Source organism: Cyprinus carpio, chromosome B8, assembly GCF_018340385.1.
Source record: "Cyprinus carpio isolate SPL01 chromosome B8, ASM1834038v1, whole genome shotgun sequence".
NCBI classification, from domain to species: Eukaryota; Metazoa; Chordata; class Actinopteri; order Cypriniformes; family Cyprinidae; genus Cyprinus; species Cyprinus carpio.
In genome coordinates, this window is record NC_056604.1 from 23023025 (window position 1) to 23040270 (window position 17246).

At 33.5% G+C, this 17246-nt stretch overlaps 1 protein-coding gene across 1 annotated transcript in view; it reads left to right on the forward strand.

Moving 5' to 3' along the window:
- The window catches only part of LOC109100514 (BDNF/NT-3 growth factors receptor-like), a 51708-nt gene that overhangs the window by 1471 nt on the left and 32991 nt on the right, over positions 1 to 17246 (forward strand). The window contains 11 exon segments of the mRNA XM_042729104.1: positions 449 to 523; positions 603 to 674; positions 795 to 863; positions 1512 to 1654; positions 5361 to 5466; positions 5518 to 5554; positions 7810 to 7942; positions 8965 to 9264; positions 9370 to 9396; positions 9892 to 9929; positions 11536 to 11635. Coding sequence (XP_042585038.1) covers positions 449 to 523; positions 603 to 674; positions 795 to 863; positions 1512 to 1654; positions 5361 to 5466; positions 5518 to 5554; positions 7810 to 7942; positions 8965 to 9264; positions 9370 to 9396; positions 9892 to 9929; positions 11536 to 11635 — 1100 coding nt within the window.

Genomic DNA, 17246 nt, shown 5'->3' on the forward strand with positions numbered 1-17246 from the left:
GTTAAAATTTATACTTCGATCTTTAAAAAAAATACTTAATGTATTAAACATAATGTTCATAAGTTAATATTAGTTAGCTGCTTTAGTTCATTTATTAATCTTAGTTAATGTTAGTTTCAGCATTTAATACATTGTTAAAATCGAGAGTTGTGCTTGTTAACATTAGTTAATGTTCTGTGAATTAGCATGAACTAACAGTGAACGACTGTTTTCTTTAACTAACATTAGCAAAGATGAATAAATACTGTAATAAATGTATTGTTCATTGTTCATTCATGTTAGTTAATACATGAACTAACATTAACTTAAATGATTTAGATTGTTTACTACACACCATGGATCAATTAATGAATTAATTCAATTAAAAGATGAAGTGTTTTTTTGTTGTTGGATTGGAATTAACCCTTGACGACTCTTTTAGTGAGATTGTTCTTGTTGCTGTTTACAGATACATTGCAAATCAAAGCAGCTTCAAATCCATTAATGAAAAAGATCTCGACTCGTATCGCAACCTCAGAAACTTGTGAGTATAAAATGTGGAACAGCTTTTACGTTCTTTACGTCGTGAGATGGAAGTTTCTGACATCCGTGTTGTCCTGCAGAACTGTAACAAACACCAGGCTGGCATATATTTCCAGGCAGGCCTTCCAGAGCAACCCGAAACTACAATATCTGTGAGTGCTTCGGTTTTGGCGAAGCTGGATTAATATTAACTGTATTACTAAAAGTGATGTCAAATTGAATATGTTTTGTTACATGCTTTCGTCAGCGCTGATCGTTGTGTTCTTTTACAGGAATCTCAAAGAGAATATTCTGTCCAATCTATCCTGGAGGACGTTTCGCCATTTAAACATTTCATACCTGTGAGTCTCTTTTATTGAAGATATATTGGTTATTTTTTTTTTTTTTTTTTTTTTTTTTGATAGTAGAAAAAATGATGTGTGGAGAATATTGTTTTTGCACAAAATTTTTTTTTTATATAGAGAGTTTTTTAGTAGTAGAAAATGTGCTGATTGCATTTACCAGTTTGTTGATAAATTTGGAAGTTTTTGCAATCAATTGTACTGGTTGCCAGTCAGTGCTGACATTCTCAAAAATATCGTCTGATAAACCCAAATATATTCATGCACACTGTAATGACATATGCTGATGGTAATGTTGTCTTATCCAGCCGGATCTCACGGCAATTCGTACATATTTTACGAGGTGGCTAATTGTATGACTGAGGTCGTACAAATTCATACGATTTGTGCTAAATCGTACGTATTTTACAAGTTACTCAAATTCGTATCAATTTGTATGAATGATCTACACCTAAACCTACCCGTCACTGGGGTCTAGACAAACTGTACAAAATCGTACGAGTGAAGTTGTACGAATCTGAACGAATTAGCCACCTCGTAAATTGGTCGTGATTTAACGTTGTCCAATCGGGTTGCATGTAGAGTTATTTGTGCTCTTGGTGAGTGTTTTTGTATGTCATGCTAAACGTGTGTCTTTGTGTGTTGCAGGTTGCTGGCAGGCAATCCTTTGCAGTGCATATGTGAAAACGTGTGGCTGAAGCAGTGGAGAGGAGAGGAGGCTGAGGACCTGCTGTGTGTGGAGGAGGGAGGAAAGAGGACAGCGCTGTCTACACTCACACTGCCAAACTGTGGTAAGAATTAGATGATTAAGAAAAGATGAGGATAGAGGCCTGTTAACTAAAGATAAATGATTAATATGAGCGAATGTTGTGTCAAACCTTGTGCTGTTGCTCTGTATATAGTTCTGAAGGATCCTGACGTTCAGATCGTTTAACAGTGTTTACGGCAAATTTCACCACAGATTGTTTTGTGAACCTGTTACAAAGTTCTGTAGATATTGTAACCAACATTACTGGAAGCAGCATTAACCCATAGCTTGTAAACAAGTGCTGCACAGTGTTGTATCCTATTTCACAGTGAAGTGCATTGCATGCAAATGCTGTGTTTCATTAGAAAGAACCAAAAATAGTCAGGAAAAATTCAATTGTGTCTGTTTTGGTGAAAAACAAACAAACAATCACACTTGAAATAGACCTAAGGGAAAGAGTTAAATAATAATAATAATAAACATATTTATGCATCTCTTACATATTTATGAGGGTTTCATGTGTGTTTTTTTAATATTAATTTTATTGGTGACACTTTATTTTAAGTGCCAATTCTCGCTATTAGCAAACCAATAACTACAACTTTTGTCTCAATAAACTACTAATTTGCTGCTTATTAATAGTCAGTAAGGTAGTTATTAAGTGTAGGTATTGGGTAAGATTAGGGATGTAGAATATGGTCATGTAGAATATGTGCTTTATAAACAGCCCATATGTTAATAATAGGCATGCTAATAAGCAACTATAATAGTGAGAATTGGTCCCTGTACTAAAGTGTTACCATTTTATTTAAATAATATTATATTATTTAGGTTTTGTATGTGCTTTGTCAGTTGTGTTATTTAAAAAATATTTATTTATTTATTTTAGATTTGGTTTTATTTATTTGAAGTTTTTTTTTTTTTTTTTTTTTTTTTAATTATTTAAACTTATATAATATATATTATATATTTATATGTATTTATATATATATTATTTATATAATATAATTATTTAAAATTTTATTTCAGTAAGATGCCAAGGCAACATTTCTAACTTTTTTTTTTTTTTCATCTAATATTTAAATATTTTTCAACTTTATTTCAGTTAATAAAAACGTTTTTAATGTTGGTTTTGGTTAGTACGTTTTAGTTTAGTTAATAATACCAACACCGTTCTTCATTACAAGCTATACAATGAATTTAATCTGTCAAAACTAGATGCATTTCGGTGATGAAGCAACTGACTAGAAAGACTTAACAGAACAATGTACTATGGCTTGGATTACTAAGAATCAGCATATTTTGCTCAGAGCAGTGGTCATCTAATATTTGAGACTGAAGTGTAGGTTTGTTTGTTTGGTAGGATGTGATTTGTCCAGGCTGTAGTTTTATGACTGCGGCTTGAGGATAGTTATTGATCCAAAGATCAGCCTCCAGCCGGGCCTATTTTAAGCAATACCACAGCAGAAGGCCCTCGAGGGAGGAAGAGAGGACAAGAGAGTGAGGGAGGAAAAGGGAAAAATAGAGACAGACGGGGGGGATCCCCAGAATGCAAAAACACTGAGACATTTAGCACTGAGCGTCTGCTGGCCTGTGGCCAAACGCTGTCTTTCTTTTCTTTTTTTTTTTGTGCCGTAAAAGAAAATGAGCTGCTCCAGTGAATCGTTTCAATTTACCATGTAAAGGGACTAAATGAGAGATGTTTTGCCAGTGCGGTTTAAACAAGAAAAAAAGTTGGTGGGAACTATCCCTTTAAAGGAGTATTTCACCCAACAATGAAAATGTGTTCAAAATGTACTCACCCTAAGGCCTGCCAATATGTACATGACTTTGTTTCCTTATTGGACCAGATTTGGAGAAATGTAGCATTGCATCACTTGCTCACCAATGGATCCTCTGCAGTGAATGGGTGCCATCAGAATGAGAGTCCAAACAGCTGAGAAAAACATCACAATGATCCACAAGTAATCCACACCACTCCAGTCCATCAGTTAACATCTTTAGAAGCCAAAAGATGTGTGTTTGTAAGAAATAATCTAGCATTACGGGGTTTTAACTTAAAATTGTTGCTGCCTACAGCTAATAAAAAGTGCTTAATCCAAAATCGTCTCGTCTGAATCAAGAGAGAAAACAGGTTAAGCTCTGTTTTCAAGCAAAAACAACCCAAAACAGTTTTAAACAAATATGTGGGTGGATTTTGATGTAACAGGACAAGAAGATGGACCTTTTGACCGGAGGAAGCATGGATTATGGATTTATGGATTTTGGCCAGAAACGAAAGTTAAAACATCTTAATGATGGATTGGTTTCTTTCACACAAGCACCTTTTCACTTCACGATCTTAATTGATGGACTTGAGTCAAGTCAATTACTTGTGGGTTATTGTGATGCTTTTATCAGCTGTTTGGACTCTCATTCTGACGGCACCCATTCACTGCAGAGCATCCATTGGTGAGCAAGTGATGGATTGCTACATTTCTCCAAATCTGTTCCAATAAAGTCACATCCTCATCTACACCTTGGATTGCCTGGTGATAAAGGTTTGAAGTTGTAAATAAAACAAGGATTATTGGAATATATATATATATATATATTATATATATATATATATATATATATATATATATATATATATATATATATATATATAATTATTGAATTATTGAATATATGAATTATTTTTAGGGTATATTTTTAGCAGATTTTCGCTTTTGGGTGAACTATTCCTATAGGATAAAGAGTTGCTGAGTAAAAACAGTTTGTCTGGTCAGAACAGGTTGAAGGTCTGCGCTGTGTCAAAAAATCGCTCCAAGATTAAGAGCATAAGAAACCATACATGATTCTTATGAAATGATCAAAGCTGCATGACCTGCAGTTTCCTGCAAAAGCAAGTGATGCCATGGGACGCGGTGATAAGGATGTCAATTGCCGCAGCCTGCGAGCAGCTAGAGATAGAGATCTGATCTGGCTGTCTGTTCATGACAGAGCCGGTCAGAGCTGTCTGCACTCTTTGGCCTTGAATTTAGCAGGAGCGCCCGCGAGAACAGCATTCCTGTGATGCACAAGTGATCTGACTTCTGAGCTAAAATATGAAACATGTTGTACACTTCAGTGTCAGTCTAAATAACAAATAAAATTAAAACACAATTTAAAAGTCTTTTACTTCAATAATATAATATAATATAATATAATATAATATAATATAATATAATATAATATAATATAATATAATATAATATAATATAATATAATATAATATAATTCTGAATATAAATCACAAAAATATTTTTTTTAACAGTTTGTAAAATAATTAGCAAAATGAATTTACTTTCATTAGATTTCTTTAAAAGTGATTAAATTTTTGAACTAAAATATCAAATGCCAGTGTCACTTTAAATATACCCTGAAAATTAGAAATAAAATTAGAGACTTCTGTAATTCTTTCAAAACAATATAATATAATGAAATATAATACAAGTAGATTCTGAATATACATAGATCACAAAAATGATGTAAAATGTTTAAAGTGTATTAATGTAAAAAAAATACTCTTTTATTTTTGTTTTTTACATTTATTTAAAGCAATTCAGTTTCTGAGCTAAAATATCAAATACATATCCATATGTATTGAGGACCTTTAGATATTTTTAAAATAAAACCAACGAGACATCAAGATTTTTTTTTTTTCAACAGTAATTCTTGATTGTTAATTAGTGTATAAACTGGTTTGTGGTGTGTTTTCTTTCTAGTTCTCCCCACTGTGACTCTGAAACCCACTAAAGTGACCATGCAGAAAGGGTTAAATGTGACGCTGATGTGCAACTGCTAAGGAATGAGGAAAGCAAATATGAACTGGTGAACTTGAAAATTCTGATTATTAAATTTGAGGTATTTGTTAATTCTAAGCCTAAGTTTTTTTTTTCTATTAAATTCAAAAAATGAGGTAATTCTAACAAATTTACAAAGTTTCAAATTTACAATTAAGTTGTAATTTTAAGTGGCTCTTGCAGTTTCCTTTCATTCTGATCCTCCTGTTTTCAATTCTGAGAAGAAAAAAAATCTAAATTGTGAGATATAAACTTGCAATTGCACGGGGAAAAAAATCTTAATTGTGAGAGAAAAAGTTGCAGTTCAAACTTTCATTTTTGATTCCACCGAAAAAAAAAAAAACAATTGCGAGATGTCAATTCAGAATTCAGAGGAAAAAGTCAGAATTGCTGGGAAAAAAAGAAATTCTGAGTTTATATCTGTCAGTTCTGCCTTTTTTATCCAAACTGGGAGTTTATATCGCACAATTCAGAATTTCTTCTTGCGATTCTGTATTTATATCTCAAAATTCTGACCTATTTTCTTATAATTACAATATTTTCTTTAGAATTTCTCACAATTCTGAGCAATAAAGGCAGAACTGTGAGATATAAATGCAAATGTTGCAACTATCTTTTTAATTTCATGGCAGAAGCAAAAAAAATAAATAAAAAAAATTGTGAAATATAGACTACGGAGCTCCGTACATGGCATGCAGGAAAAAATCGAGGGAATGAAATAGTAATCATGTGCATGTTTTCATACATCAAAGGAACGAATTAGTTAATCGAGGGAATGAAATAGTAATCCTGTGCACATTTTCGTACAACGAAGGAACAAATTAGTAAATCGAGGGAATGAAATAGTAATCATGTGCACGTTTTAGTACATCGAATTGATGAAGAATTAGTAAATCGAGGGAATGAAATAGTAATCATATGCACGTTTTAGTACATCGAAGGAACGAATTAGTAAATCGAGAGAATGAAATAGTAATCATATGCACGTTTTAGTGCATCGAAGGAACGAATTAGTAAATCGAGGGAATGAAATAGTAATCCTGTGCACATTTTAGAACATTGAAGGAACGAATTAGTAAATCGAGGGAATGAAATAGTAATCATGTGCACATTTTAGTACATCGAAGGAACGAATTAGTAAATCGAGGGAATGAAATAGTAATCCTGTGCACGTTTTAGTACATCGAAGGAACGAATTAGTAAATCGAGGGAATGAAATAGTAATCCTGTGCACGTTTTAGTACATCGAAGGAACGAATTAGTAAATCGAGGGAATGAAATAGTAATCATATGCACGTTTTAGTACATCGAAGGAACGAATTAGTAAATCGAGGGAATGAAATAGTAATCATATGCACGTTTTAGTACATCGAAGGAACGAATTAGTAAATCGAGGGAATGAAATAGTAATCATGTGCACGTTTTCATACAACGAAGGAACGAATTATTAAATCAAGGGAATGACATAGTAATCGTGTGCATGTTTTAGTACATCGAGGGAATGAATTAGTATATCTTGTGCACATTTTATTAATTTTTTTCTTGCATGTCATTTGTGGGTCTCCGTAATAAACTTAGAGCTCTGAAGAAAAAAAAAGCCTGATTTGCGAGATTTAGATTTAAATTGCAAGAAATTTCAAAATTTCTAGAAGTCTGAATTGTGCGGTAAAAGGGCAGAAACAAGCTTCCATACAGACCGTGGATAGCCACACAATTTATTTTCTCTACATGAATATAGCAGAAATAAGTTTGCCAGATTTGAAAAGATTTGTTTTGCAAGGTAGTCAACATACCTGTAACGACTTTTTGAGTTTTTGAGTGTATTATTAAGGCACTAGCTTTTTTCAGCCCTTAGGCATTTTGATGATTCATTGTGAAAGTTATGCATTGTTAATGCCTTTCTTTTTATGTGACATTTGCTTTAGAGTTTTACTAAGAAGATTGCTTGTTTTATCACATTTATAATATGTGAAATATGCCATTTTTGTTGATTTTAACAGATTTTAAGGCTTTGATTTATGGAACAGGGCACAGAAACCTTAAAGTTAATATAAACAGTCATTTGCAAACAATTTTCTTAATGTGGCGTAACAGGATATTCACAAAAGCAACAATACACGAATAGCTGTTGGTTAACTTTATCCAAATGGTCATCCGCCTAAGTGACGCCAACGGAAAAAGAACGTCATTTCAGAGGAGTAGCAAATGATTGCATTTTGATTAAAGAAAAGTTTTTTTTTTCTTTGGAATAGCATGCAAAATTTAGTTGCGCAGAATAAGGCTATAAGAATTCTGTAAATAGGAAGGAGTTGAATTGCATGTAGGCTTTAAATAGAAATGACATTGACATTGCTGTAACTCACACCTGCAGCACGAGCACTCAGGTCAGATGTCAGAGCTCAGACTCGTGAATGTCTCTTCCCTGGACAACGGATGCAAAATCACCTGCAGGTCTGAAAACATGGTGGGAGAGGCTGAGGCCTCTGTGGATCTGGACATACTGTGTAAGTTAACATGAGAATTATTGCATAAGACTGACATAAATATTAATTTATACTGGAAATCACATTTATACATTTGATATTTTTTTTTATACACACTTATTGTTTTTGAAAGAAGTCTCTTATGTTCACCAAGGCTGCATTTATTTGATTAAAAATACAGTAAAAACAGGAATATCATGAAATATTATTGCGATTTAAAATAATTGTCTTCCATATGAGTATTATTGTAAAATGAAATTTATTCCTGTGATCAAAGCTGAGTTTTCAGCATCATAACCCCAGTCTTCAGTGTCACATGATCCTTCAGAAATCTTTCTAATATACTGATTTGCTGCTCACGAAACATGATTGTTCTCAGTGAAAACAGTTTAATATTTATGTGGAAACCGTGATATGTTTTTTTCAGGATTCCTTGATAAATAGATAGATAAAAAGAACAGCATTTATTTGAAATAAAAAAACTTTTTACAACATTATAAATGTCTTTACTGTCACTTTTGATCAATTAAATGCATCCTTGATTAGTATTAATTTCGTTTAAATTAATAAATACTTAAATAAATCAGTACAGTAGTGTAAATCCACATAAATCCAATGTTTCATTAAGCAAAAATGCTGAATTTTGTTAGGACAATTTGATGATATGTAAAATTGTGCAGTCTTCTTTGGGCAATTTTGCTGCTTATTTTCAGTTAATGTTCTGAGTGGACGTTTTTTTTATTTTATATTATATATTTATTTTATATATTATTTTATTATTTATTTATTTTAAGCAATTTCCCCCTGGGATTAATAAAGTTCTTTGACTTGACTTGACTTTACTTTAATAGAGCCAAAAATCCAGTTTTCTGTTATATTAATTTTAATCAATTCGTTAGCAACAAGAAGTTCCTCAAATGTATTCTTTAATCAGCTAATAATGCCTTTCAGGTATTCAAGTTGAATACTTCTTATTGAAATGCATTATTGTTTTATTATTATTAATGCATGTGTTTATCTGTGCCATTTATTTGGGATGCCAGTTCCACCTGTAATCAGCAAGCTGATGGATGCAGTCTCAGACCACCACTGGTGCATTCCCTTCAGCATGTCGGGCAACCCAGAGCCTAAACTGAGCTGGTTATTAAACGGCAAACCAGTGGAGGAGGGCCCCTTTATCCGCACCATGATCCACGATTACTCAGAGGGCGAATACCACGGCTGCTTACACCTGGACAGCCCCACACACATCAACAATGGAAAATACACACTGCTGGCCAGTAATAAATACGGAGAGGACCGTAAGGCAGTATTTGCGCATTTCATGCACGAACCTTGGAACGGTGAGCGAAAATTTGCATGCAACCAAATCAAAACAGTGACAGTAAATGTGACTGTAACAGTGTCTGAAAAGTTGCTTTGTTTTCTTTTCTATGTTTATCCATCAGAATCAGTTACTGATCCACTGTATTATGGTGAGTCTCTTTTAAGAGTTCATCATCAAATTATAATATAATGTCAACAAACATGGTCATAGTTCACTTTATTGGCCATTTTTCAACGCATAAGATTTATTTCTTGTGTTCCACACACACACACACACACACACACACACACACACACACACACACACACACACACACACACACACACACACACACACACACACACACACACACACACACACACACAAAGTCAAATGGGTTTTGATCAAGTTAGGTATTGTTAACAAAATGTTCATTTTTGGGTTAGCCGTCCATGGTTAGTCATTTATTAAGTAATACATGTATTATTATAATGTTATTAAGTCTTACAAGAAAAAGTCATTAAAAAGTTTCTTCTTCTTCTGTTTGTCTTTCTGTGTGTGAGATCCCACTACAGGTATGAACAAAAAACACACATGAACATGCACATTATAGATCTGTAGTCTAAAAGCACATGTATCTTATTGTTTCCTCTCTTTCTAACAGATGACACTCCTATTGGACAAACTGAGGACAAAGTCGCTGTGAGTAAAATTCAGTTATTTGTTTAGTTTCTGCTGAGTTTTTCCTGCGTCAAAATAATAATAATAATAATAATTAAAAAAACACATCTGTTACGGTTGTATGTAGTATGATTTTACACACAGTGCAAAGTGGAGTGCCTAAAACCCATAAACTGGGGTAAAATCATTATTACACACACCCTCAAGTAGCTCATTCCTCTTATAAAATGACAGCAATATGACAAATGACACTGATGTTTTTAAATAGTTACGTTTATTAATATTAATAATTGGATTAAAGTCCATTAGGCTGTTTGTGTTTGGCAAACAATGGAGCATCTAGCCACATTGATGTAAAATGTGTGTTCAATTGTGTATGTTTATCATCATTTTACAACAGCTTGTATTTCAAATGTATTTCATCAAAATTCACAATCTAAGCTTTTAATAAATTTCATTACATCACACTGTTAAAAATGGATCATAAAATTAAAAAGCAAGGCAACATGACGCATTCAGATTTTTAAGTCTTCTCAATGTTGTCTTAATGATTATACTAAACAACCCTAATTTGTTTTGCCAATTAGAATTTTTTTCATTCACAAATTTTCAATTAGTGACACAGTATGTTGATTTATTGTTTTAATGTGTGTGTGTGTGTGTGTGTGTGTGTATATAAATAGTCACACAAACCTCGAGAATGGTGACAGTCAACAAATGTTGACAGATAAGCTCTTTACAACTCAACGAATAACTAACAATAATTACAAAACAAGATGGTTAAACAAAGTCAGCAAACAGCATTTATTCTTAATAGCATTAGCATTTCACTCATGCTGCAGTGCATTCTGGGAACTCACAAACCTTTAACATTTCAGCAGTATGGAATTCTTTCTTCAGAAACTTGTTTTTGACTATTTGGGGGAATTTTGTTGGTCTGACATGGGTTTTAATGTAGAAAATTACGTTTCTTATAGTATTTGGTAAACTGAAAAATACGTTGCTTTTTTTACAACGTAGAAAGAGATTTCTGTCATGACAACTCTCTGCGAGTTTTACACGGGTCTTGGAGAAATAGATCTGCTTCGAGACTTGCTACTGCCAATACATCCTCAGACATGCTGCTGTGAGCATGTAGAAATATTGCTGCTGCACATGAAATAACTCCCATATATAACATACATGAAATCACCCATATCAGATCTATACAGGTGGAGCTGGGGAGGTGGAGGGGCCTGAAGCACACTGCAACTGCTACAGCAAGCATTAGTTGAGTATTTGAATGCTGAGCAGCTCATTGACTGCTGATGCGAAAGAAACCAAACAGCTGCTCCATGTGAATAGACATGTGATTATATCAGACTGAGTTAGAACCTATTGGCCAGCGCCATCTAGACTTTCATAACAAAACTTTGTATTTATTAAGCCATATGTTTGTGACCTTTAGATGCCCAATCAGCTTTTAGCACAGTAAACTCTGAAAACCCATAAACTAAATGACTTGTGTAAGAGAAAATTGTCACAAAAACCTTAAGGAAAAGTTCTTTTACTCTCAGAGTGCATGTTTTTCACCCAACTGTGCTTAAAGCTTTGAATGCTGGTTGAAGACTCTTCATTCTTCTCGTAGGTGTACTTGGTCGTGGGAATTGCGGCGGTCACATTCACAGGCTTCATCTTGATGCTCGTCATTCTGAAGTTTGGACGCAACTCAAAGTTTGGAATCAAAGGTAAGCACCTCTCAGCTCTATGCGGCTCTGCCAAAGCTTCATTAAGGACTGTAGCTCTGGAAAGACGCATTGTTCTGGGCGGAATAAGTGGGTTTTCTTTTGTGATAAAGAGGAATGCTAAAGGAAGGCTGTGCTTCGACTCTAATGAGCTCTACTAATTACTAATGCACACCTAATCTACTATAACATGTGTTTCTCATATAGAGAATATTAAAGTGCACACTAATATTGAATCATCTTTATTGACTATCGATGACTACTAAAGTGTTTTCATTCATTCTCATTTGTCTCGGCCAATGGTTTGCGCCATGCGTCTTGACTAAATTACTTCTTATAGGGAATTGTGTTAAAGAGGGGTGACTGTTTCATTGAGTATTTTTGTTTAGAAGATATGAACATTTTCTTGAGAAAATTATGAAAGTGAATTATGAAAGTGCAGTTGTTGCTGTCATAATGCTAATTGCCAAACCATTGCTGTACAGTGCTGAAGGTGCTCTGAGAAGTTTCTGTTCTATCTCTATGTGGTTGCTAGGTTGTTTTGAGTGGTTGCTAGGTGATTACTTACTAGCCCGAGACAAAACAACTCAATCACAAGTCACTGTGATATTCTGGTAACTAGATATGGCTTGGGTCGCTCGTTTAATAGAAACCTTAGAATTATTATTTATTTTTTTTGCCCATGGCAGAAATTTTAAATTTAATCGCTAAAAGTAATTGCACTGTAATTGCACTTGAATTGCTTACAGTATTTGCACTTGAAAAGTAATTGCACTTTATCTTCAACAAATTCCACAGTTATTTGTATCTGTGATGCATGAAGATTTACACACCAAAGTTTAATACTGTTAAGTGCAGTCACATGAAATGTTATTGTCTATGGTCAATAGTGTAGCAATGTATAAAGCACAGCTCACACAAATCTCACTTTCTGCTGGTCAACACAGCGAATCCACACAAAATTCCCTGATTGCATGGATTCCTAATGAAATGACTAGCTTGACTGGTAGAGCGTTATGTTACAGCAGCGCAACCATCATGGGTTCGATCTCAGGAAACACACATGCTGATAAAATGTATAGCTTGAATGTACTGTAAATCGCTTTCCAAAACATCTGCCAAATGCATTAACGTACATGTAAATTTTGTAAATTTGAAATAGGAATAATGGTGGGTAAGGGACGGTGTAAAAAGTCCACACATTTATACAAATCCACATTTTGATGACAGCAATGACAGTCACACTTCGTTTTGTGACGACACACAATACGACACTGCCGTTGTTTTTACAGCAGTGTAAGTATAGCTCATAATAAGCTGTCTGCACATACAAGTTGTTTTTTGGAGGAGGGCATTCTGGGATTTCGCCGAACATCATTAAATGTGACCACATCTTTAGGGATTTGTTCAAATCTCTAACCCTGAGCAGTAGTAATAGTACTGCTTGCTATAGCAAATAATCTCCGCACATTCTCTGTAATTTACTAATTAACCTCTACAGCAGATTTTCATTTTGACGCTTGAACGTTAAGCCGGCTTGGTCTTTTTTTTTTTTTTTCACTTGAATGAGTGTTTGCGTTTGTCTTGGCTTCTGACAGCTTTGATAGTCAGTTGGTTTGAGTGAGAGCGTGTGATTGTTTTTGTGGTTTCTCTGAGAGGAAGTGTCGAGTTAGACGTCCTGAGGGGCTTATTTTCGCACAGTGGTCTTGAGTGTGTGAAAGTGCCTCCTTGGTTGTCCACAAGGATGAAATACACAATTACTTACCTATATGAAGGTTTTGTGCTAAATGTCTATATTGTTTTGGTTCTAATCGTGCTTTCAGTGCTCCTATTTAGCATTTTTCTACTTAAAAATTATATCATAAGAATCACAATTCGAGTGAAAACTTTCTAGATTTTTGATCCCAGATTTCCAGTGTGTTTCCACTGTAGATGCACACACAAATGCAGTGTTTCACAGTAGTGTATAGAAAAGAGAGAGGAGAGGAAGTGGAGTGGGAATGGAAGGAGGTGAAATTGTAGCCCTCAGGTTCAGGAAGTGAGGCTGTCTGCAAAGACGCAGCGCTCCATCTGCCTGACACACACACACACACACACACACACACACCGAGAGAGAGAGAGAGAGAGAGAGAGAGAGAGAGAGAGAGAGAGAGAGAGAAAGTCAGCAACCTTCTGCTTATCAATGATTCAAAGGGCAGGTATCAGTTTTCTCTGGTTTGGACGAATAAAAAAAAATCAATAAAGCTTGTCAAGGTCAGAAGTATCATCAGTCCTGGACTCGTGGCCTTTGGTTAACAAACTAAAGGTGCATCTCAACCACTATCCCACAGTTCTCCTCTCTCCACCATCAGACGAGAAGCTTTTTATAGGAATGTTCCTGCAGGTGCTTCCTTCAAATTACTTTGAACTCAACTTTAACTGACCAAGAACGTTATAATATGCTATAATAATGTATTTACTGTATAATAGAATTCTTTAGGACAAGGCTTTGTATCGGGAAAAAAGGTTAAAACACACTGTTTTTCACATATAGCCATGCAGCCACATTTAAAGCGTTGCCGGCATTAATTTTATTGGTAACCTAAACTAGCAAGTCCAACCTTTCCCACTGGAAAGTCTGCCACAAAACATAACCTTTACTAGGGCGTGAGTAGATTATTTGAAAACATAAAAATGAAATGCTAATTGTTGAAATGTAAAATAGTAATTGTCATGAGATTGTGTTGGGATGTACAGCACTACAATATGAATTTACAGCTAAACTAACACATTTTTATACAGAAGTAATTTAAGTGCTTTAACCAAAAAACTAAAAACAAGCTACATAATTCTGCGTTTAAAGCATCTCATAAACTTGCCTTATAGACTTCCATTGTTAGAGCTTTTCTGTAAAATCTGTTTTTTTCTTGCTTTTACAAACTGAAGCATGAGTCAAAATGAGTTTGTGTGATAGTTTCTATAGACAGAGCTTACCTTCTTTTGAGTGCAGAACATTGCTTTAAGAAACACAAAATACTAGATCACTAATCTTGTAACTGTAAAACAAATAGAATATTTAGGTTCTAAATAAATAAGCTCACATTATTTTAAACTACCATGACTCAGTGTCACTGATCTATATGAGGCAGTGGATGTTGGATTTATTGAGTGCAGTAGCAGTTCAAGGTCACATTACAGTGTTTCTGAGCGCATTGATGCTTCGTTATTGTGAAGAGAGCATTCAATATTCAAGTGCATTCAAGCATTGAAGCGCATGACCGTTATTGGATGAGCAAGGTGGCAATGGCCTTTATAATGTCAATATACATTCAATAACACAATTTAATGATGATAAATGAGATGCACACTATAGTTTATATCAAAAAGATGTTATAATGAGACATTTACAATTAAAGCAATTTCTGCCAAGGTTTTAGCAGTACCATGTACTTTATTATTTTATTTCTTTGTAAAGTTATATCCAATTTTACAAAATGACCATAATATAAAATATTAAAAGCAGTGTTATTTTAGTATTATGGTTATATGATTAAATATTTAATTTTATGTAATATATAATAATTTCCTTTGCATAAATGTTTTTTAGTTTCCATTACAATATTAGCTTAAATATTTTGTGTGTGTGCTTTTGTAATTTTTATTAGTTTGTTTTAATATTTCTGTTTAGCTTTCATTTTTATTTCAGTTGTAGTTTTAGTACTTTTAATTCTTCAGCTTATTTGTTAATATTAATTCTCTTTTTTTTTTTTAAGATTTAAGTTTTTCATCTCATATTTATATTTAGTTTTTATTTCAGATTTATTTCAATTGCATAAATAAATACATTTTGTTAACAACAACAACAACACTGAAGTAAAAGTGCCTGAACATAACATAACATAATTATTATTAAAACAAGCAGTGAGTCATAATTATTTTTGAGTAATCAACATTATGCCACAATTGCTGTCGATTGATTATAACATATTTAGTTTGTCTGTAATTATTCTTCTACATGTTACATTATCAAAACATTCCCCTAGTATTCATATTACTATGTTATTACATGGTAATTACTAAGTTATTACAACATATAACTAAAGTTACATTTGTGGATCTGGTTGTAATTATACATTTTAATAATGACTATATTAATAACAAGTATTATGTGTAACAGGCACTGTAAAATAAAGGTATGCCTTTTTTCATTATTTTTAATTAATTTCATATAAAATCAGTTTGAATGTAATTATATTGCTAGTGGTATGTTGGTCAGGAAAGGGTTAAACGGCTCGTTTGCCCTGATTGAGCGCTATAAAAACTGTCATTACTGAACAACAACTTCCGTCTGTCATTCAGAGTGCATCGGCTCTTCAAGCGTGTGTGTGTGTGTGTGTGTGTGTGTGTGTGTGTGTGTGTGTGTATGTGTGTGTGTGTGAAGAGCTTGGGGGTGGACCTGCCTTCCCACCACATGCACTGTTGCCATAGTTACAAGCGTCATAGTTACTCTGTTCCAACGATGAATCATTCTCACAGAGCATGAATCACCATTAGCTGAGATCACACACACACACACACACACACATTCACTTGCGTAACATGCACATCATGCATAAATGTACGTGTTACAGTTTTATATTTGTACCAGTAAATGCAGGTACATAAAAGGGTTGTTTGGTGAAAACGCAACACTATGAATATGAATATGCTTCACATACATGCAAGTGTATTCTGTAAACCCTTGTCTGCTTCAGGATGTCTTTATTACTGAGAGATCCTGTGATGTCTTCTCTCCGGTTAGACATCATTGGAGTAGTACAACCAAAATACATTAATAAAGCATCAAATTGTTTTTATGAAGTTAACACATGAGGTGAAATCTGAAAACTAGCTGGGAAAAAGATGTACCTTTCAGCACAGATCAGTTTGTTCAGTTTCAGTTTTTGTATATCCAAAATACATTATATATATATATATATATATATATATATATATATATATATAAGTTTCAGTTTTTTTTTCTGGTTTTAACTGGCTCATGGAGCATTTTGTTATTAATGTTAAGTGTTTGCTCCATGAAATTTTAACCATTAACTCCCTCCAGGGACAATTATGTCTGTTTCAACATGGTAAGCGTACTGTAGCTAGTGGGCACTTAAATGTCATAAATGTTATGTGACGTAATTAATATTTATGTGCTCTTCCCCAACACACAGTTTTAAGATTTCAATCTGTCAACCACAAGCAACTGTATTTTACATTTTTGTTCACTAAAACAGTAATACTTTACAATAAGTATGTTCCAGTTGTTAAGATTAGTTAACTACAGTAGTTAACATGAACTAACAATGAAAATGACTAGCAATGGAAAAATTATTAAAATCAAAAGTGTTATTTAATCTAAAATGTTATTTAATGGTCTTGAGCTAACATGAGTAGTAGCAATGAGTAGTACTTTTATTAATTAACGTTAACAAAGATGAATAAATCCTGTAACAAATGTACTGCACATTGTTAAAATTAGTTAATGCATTAATTAACGTTAACTAATGAACCTTATTGTAAAGTGTTACCACTAAAACTTATATTATAACTGTTAAAAAAAAAATTTGTTAACTGAAATAAAATAATTATA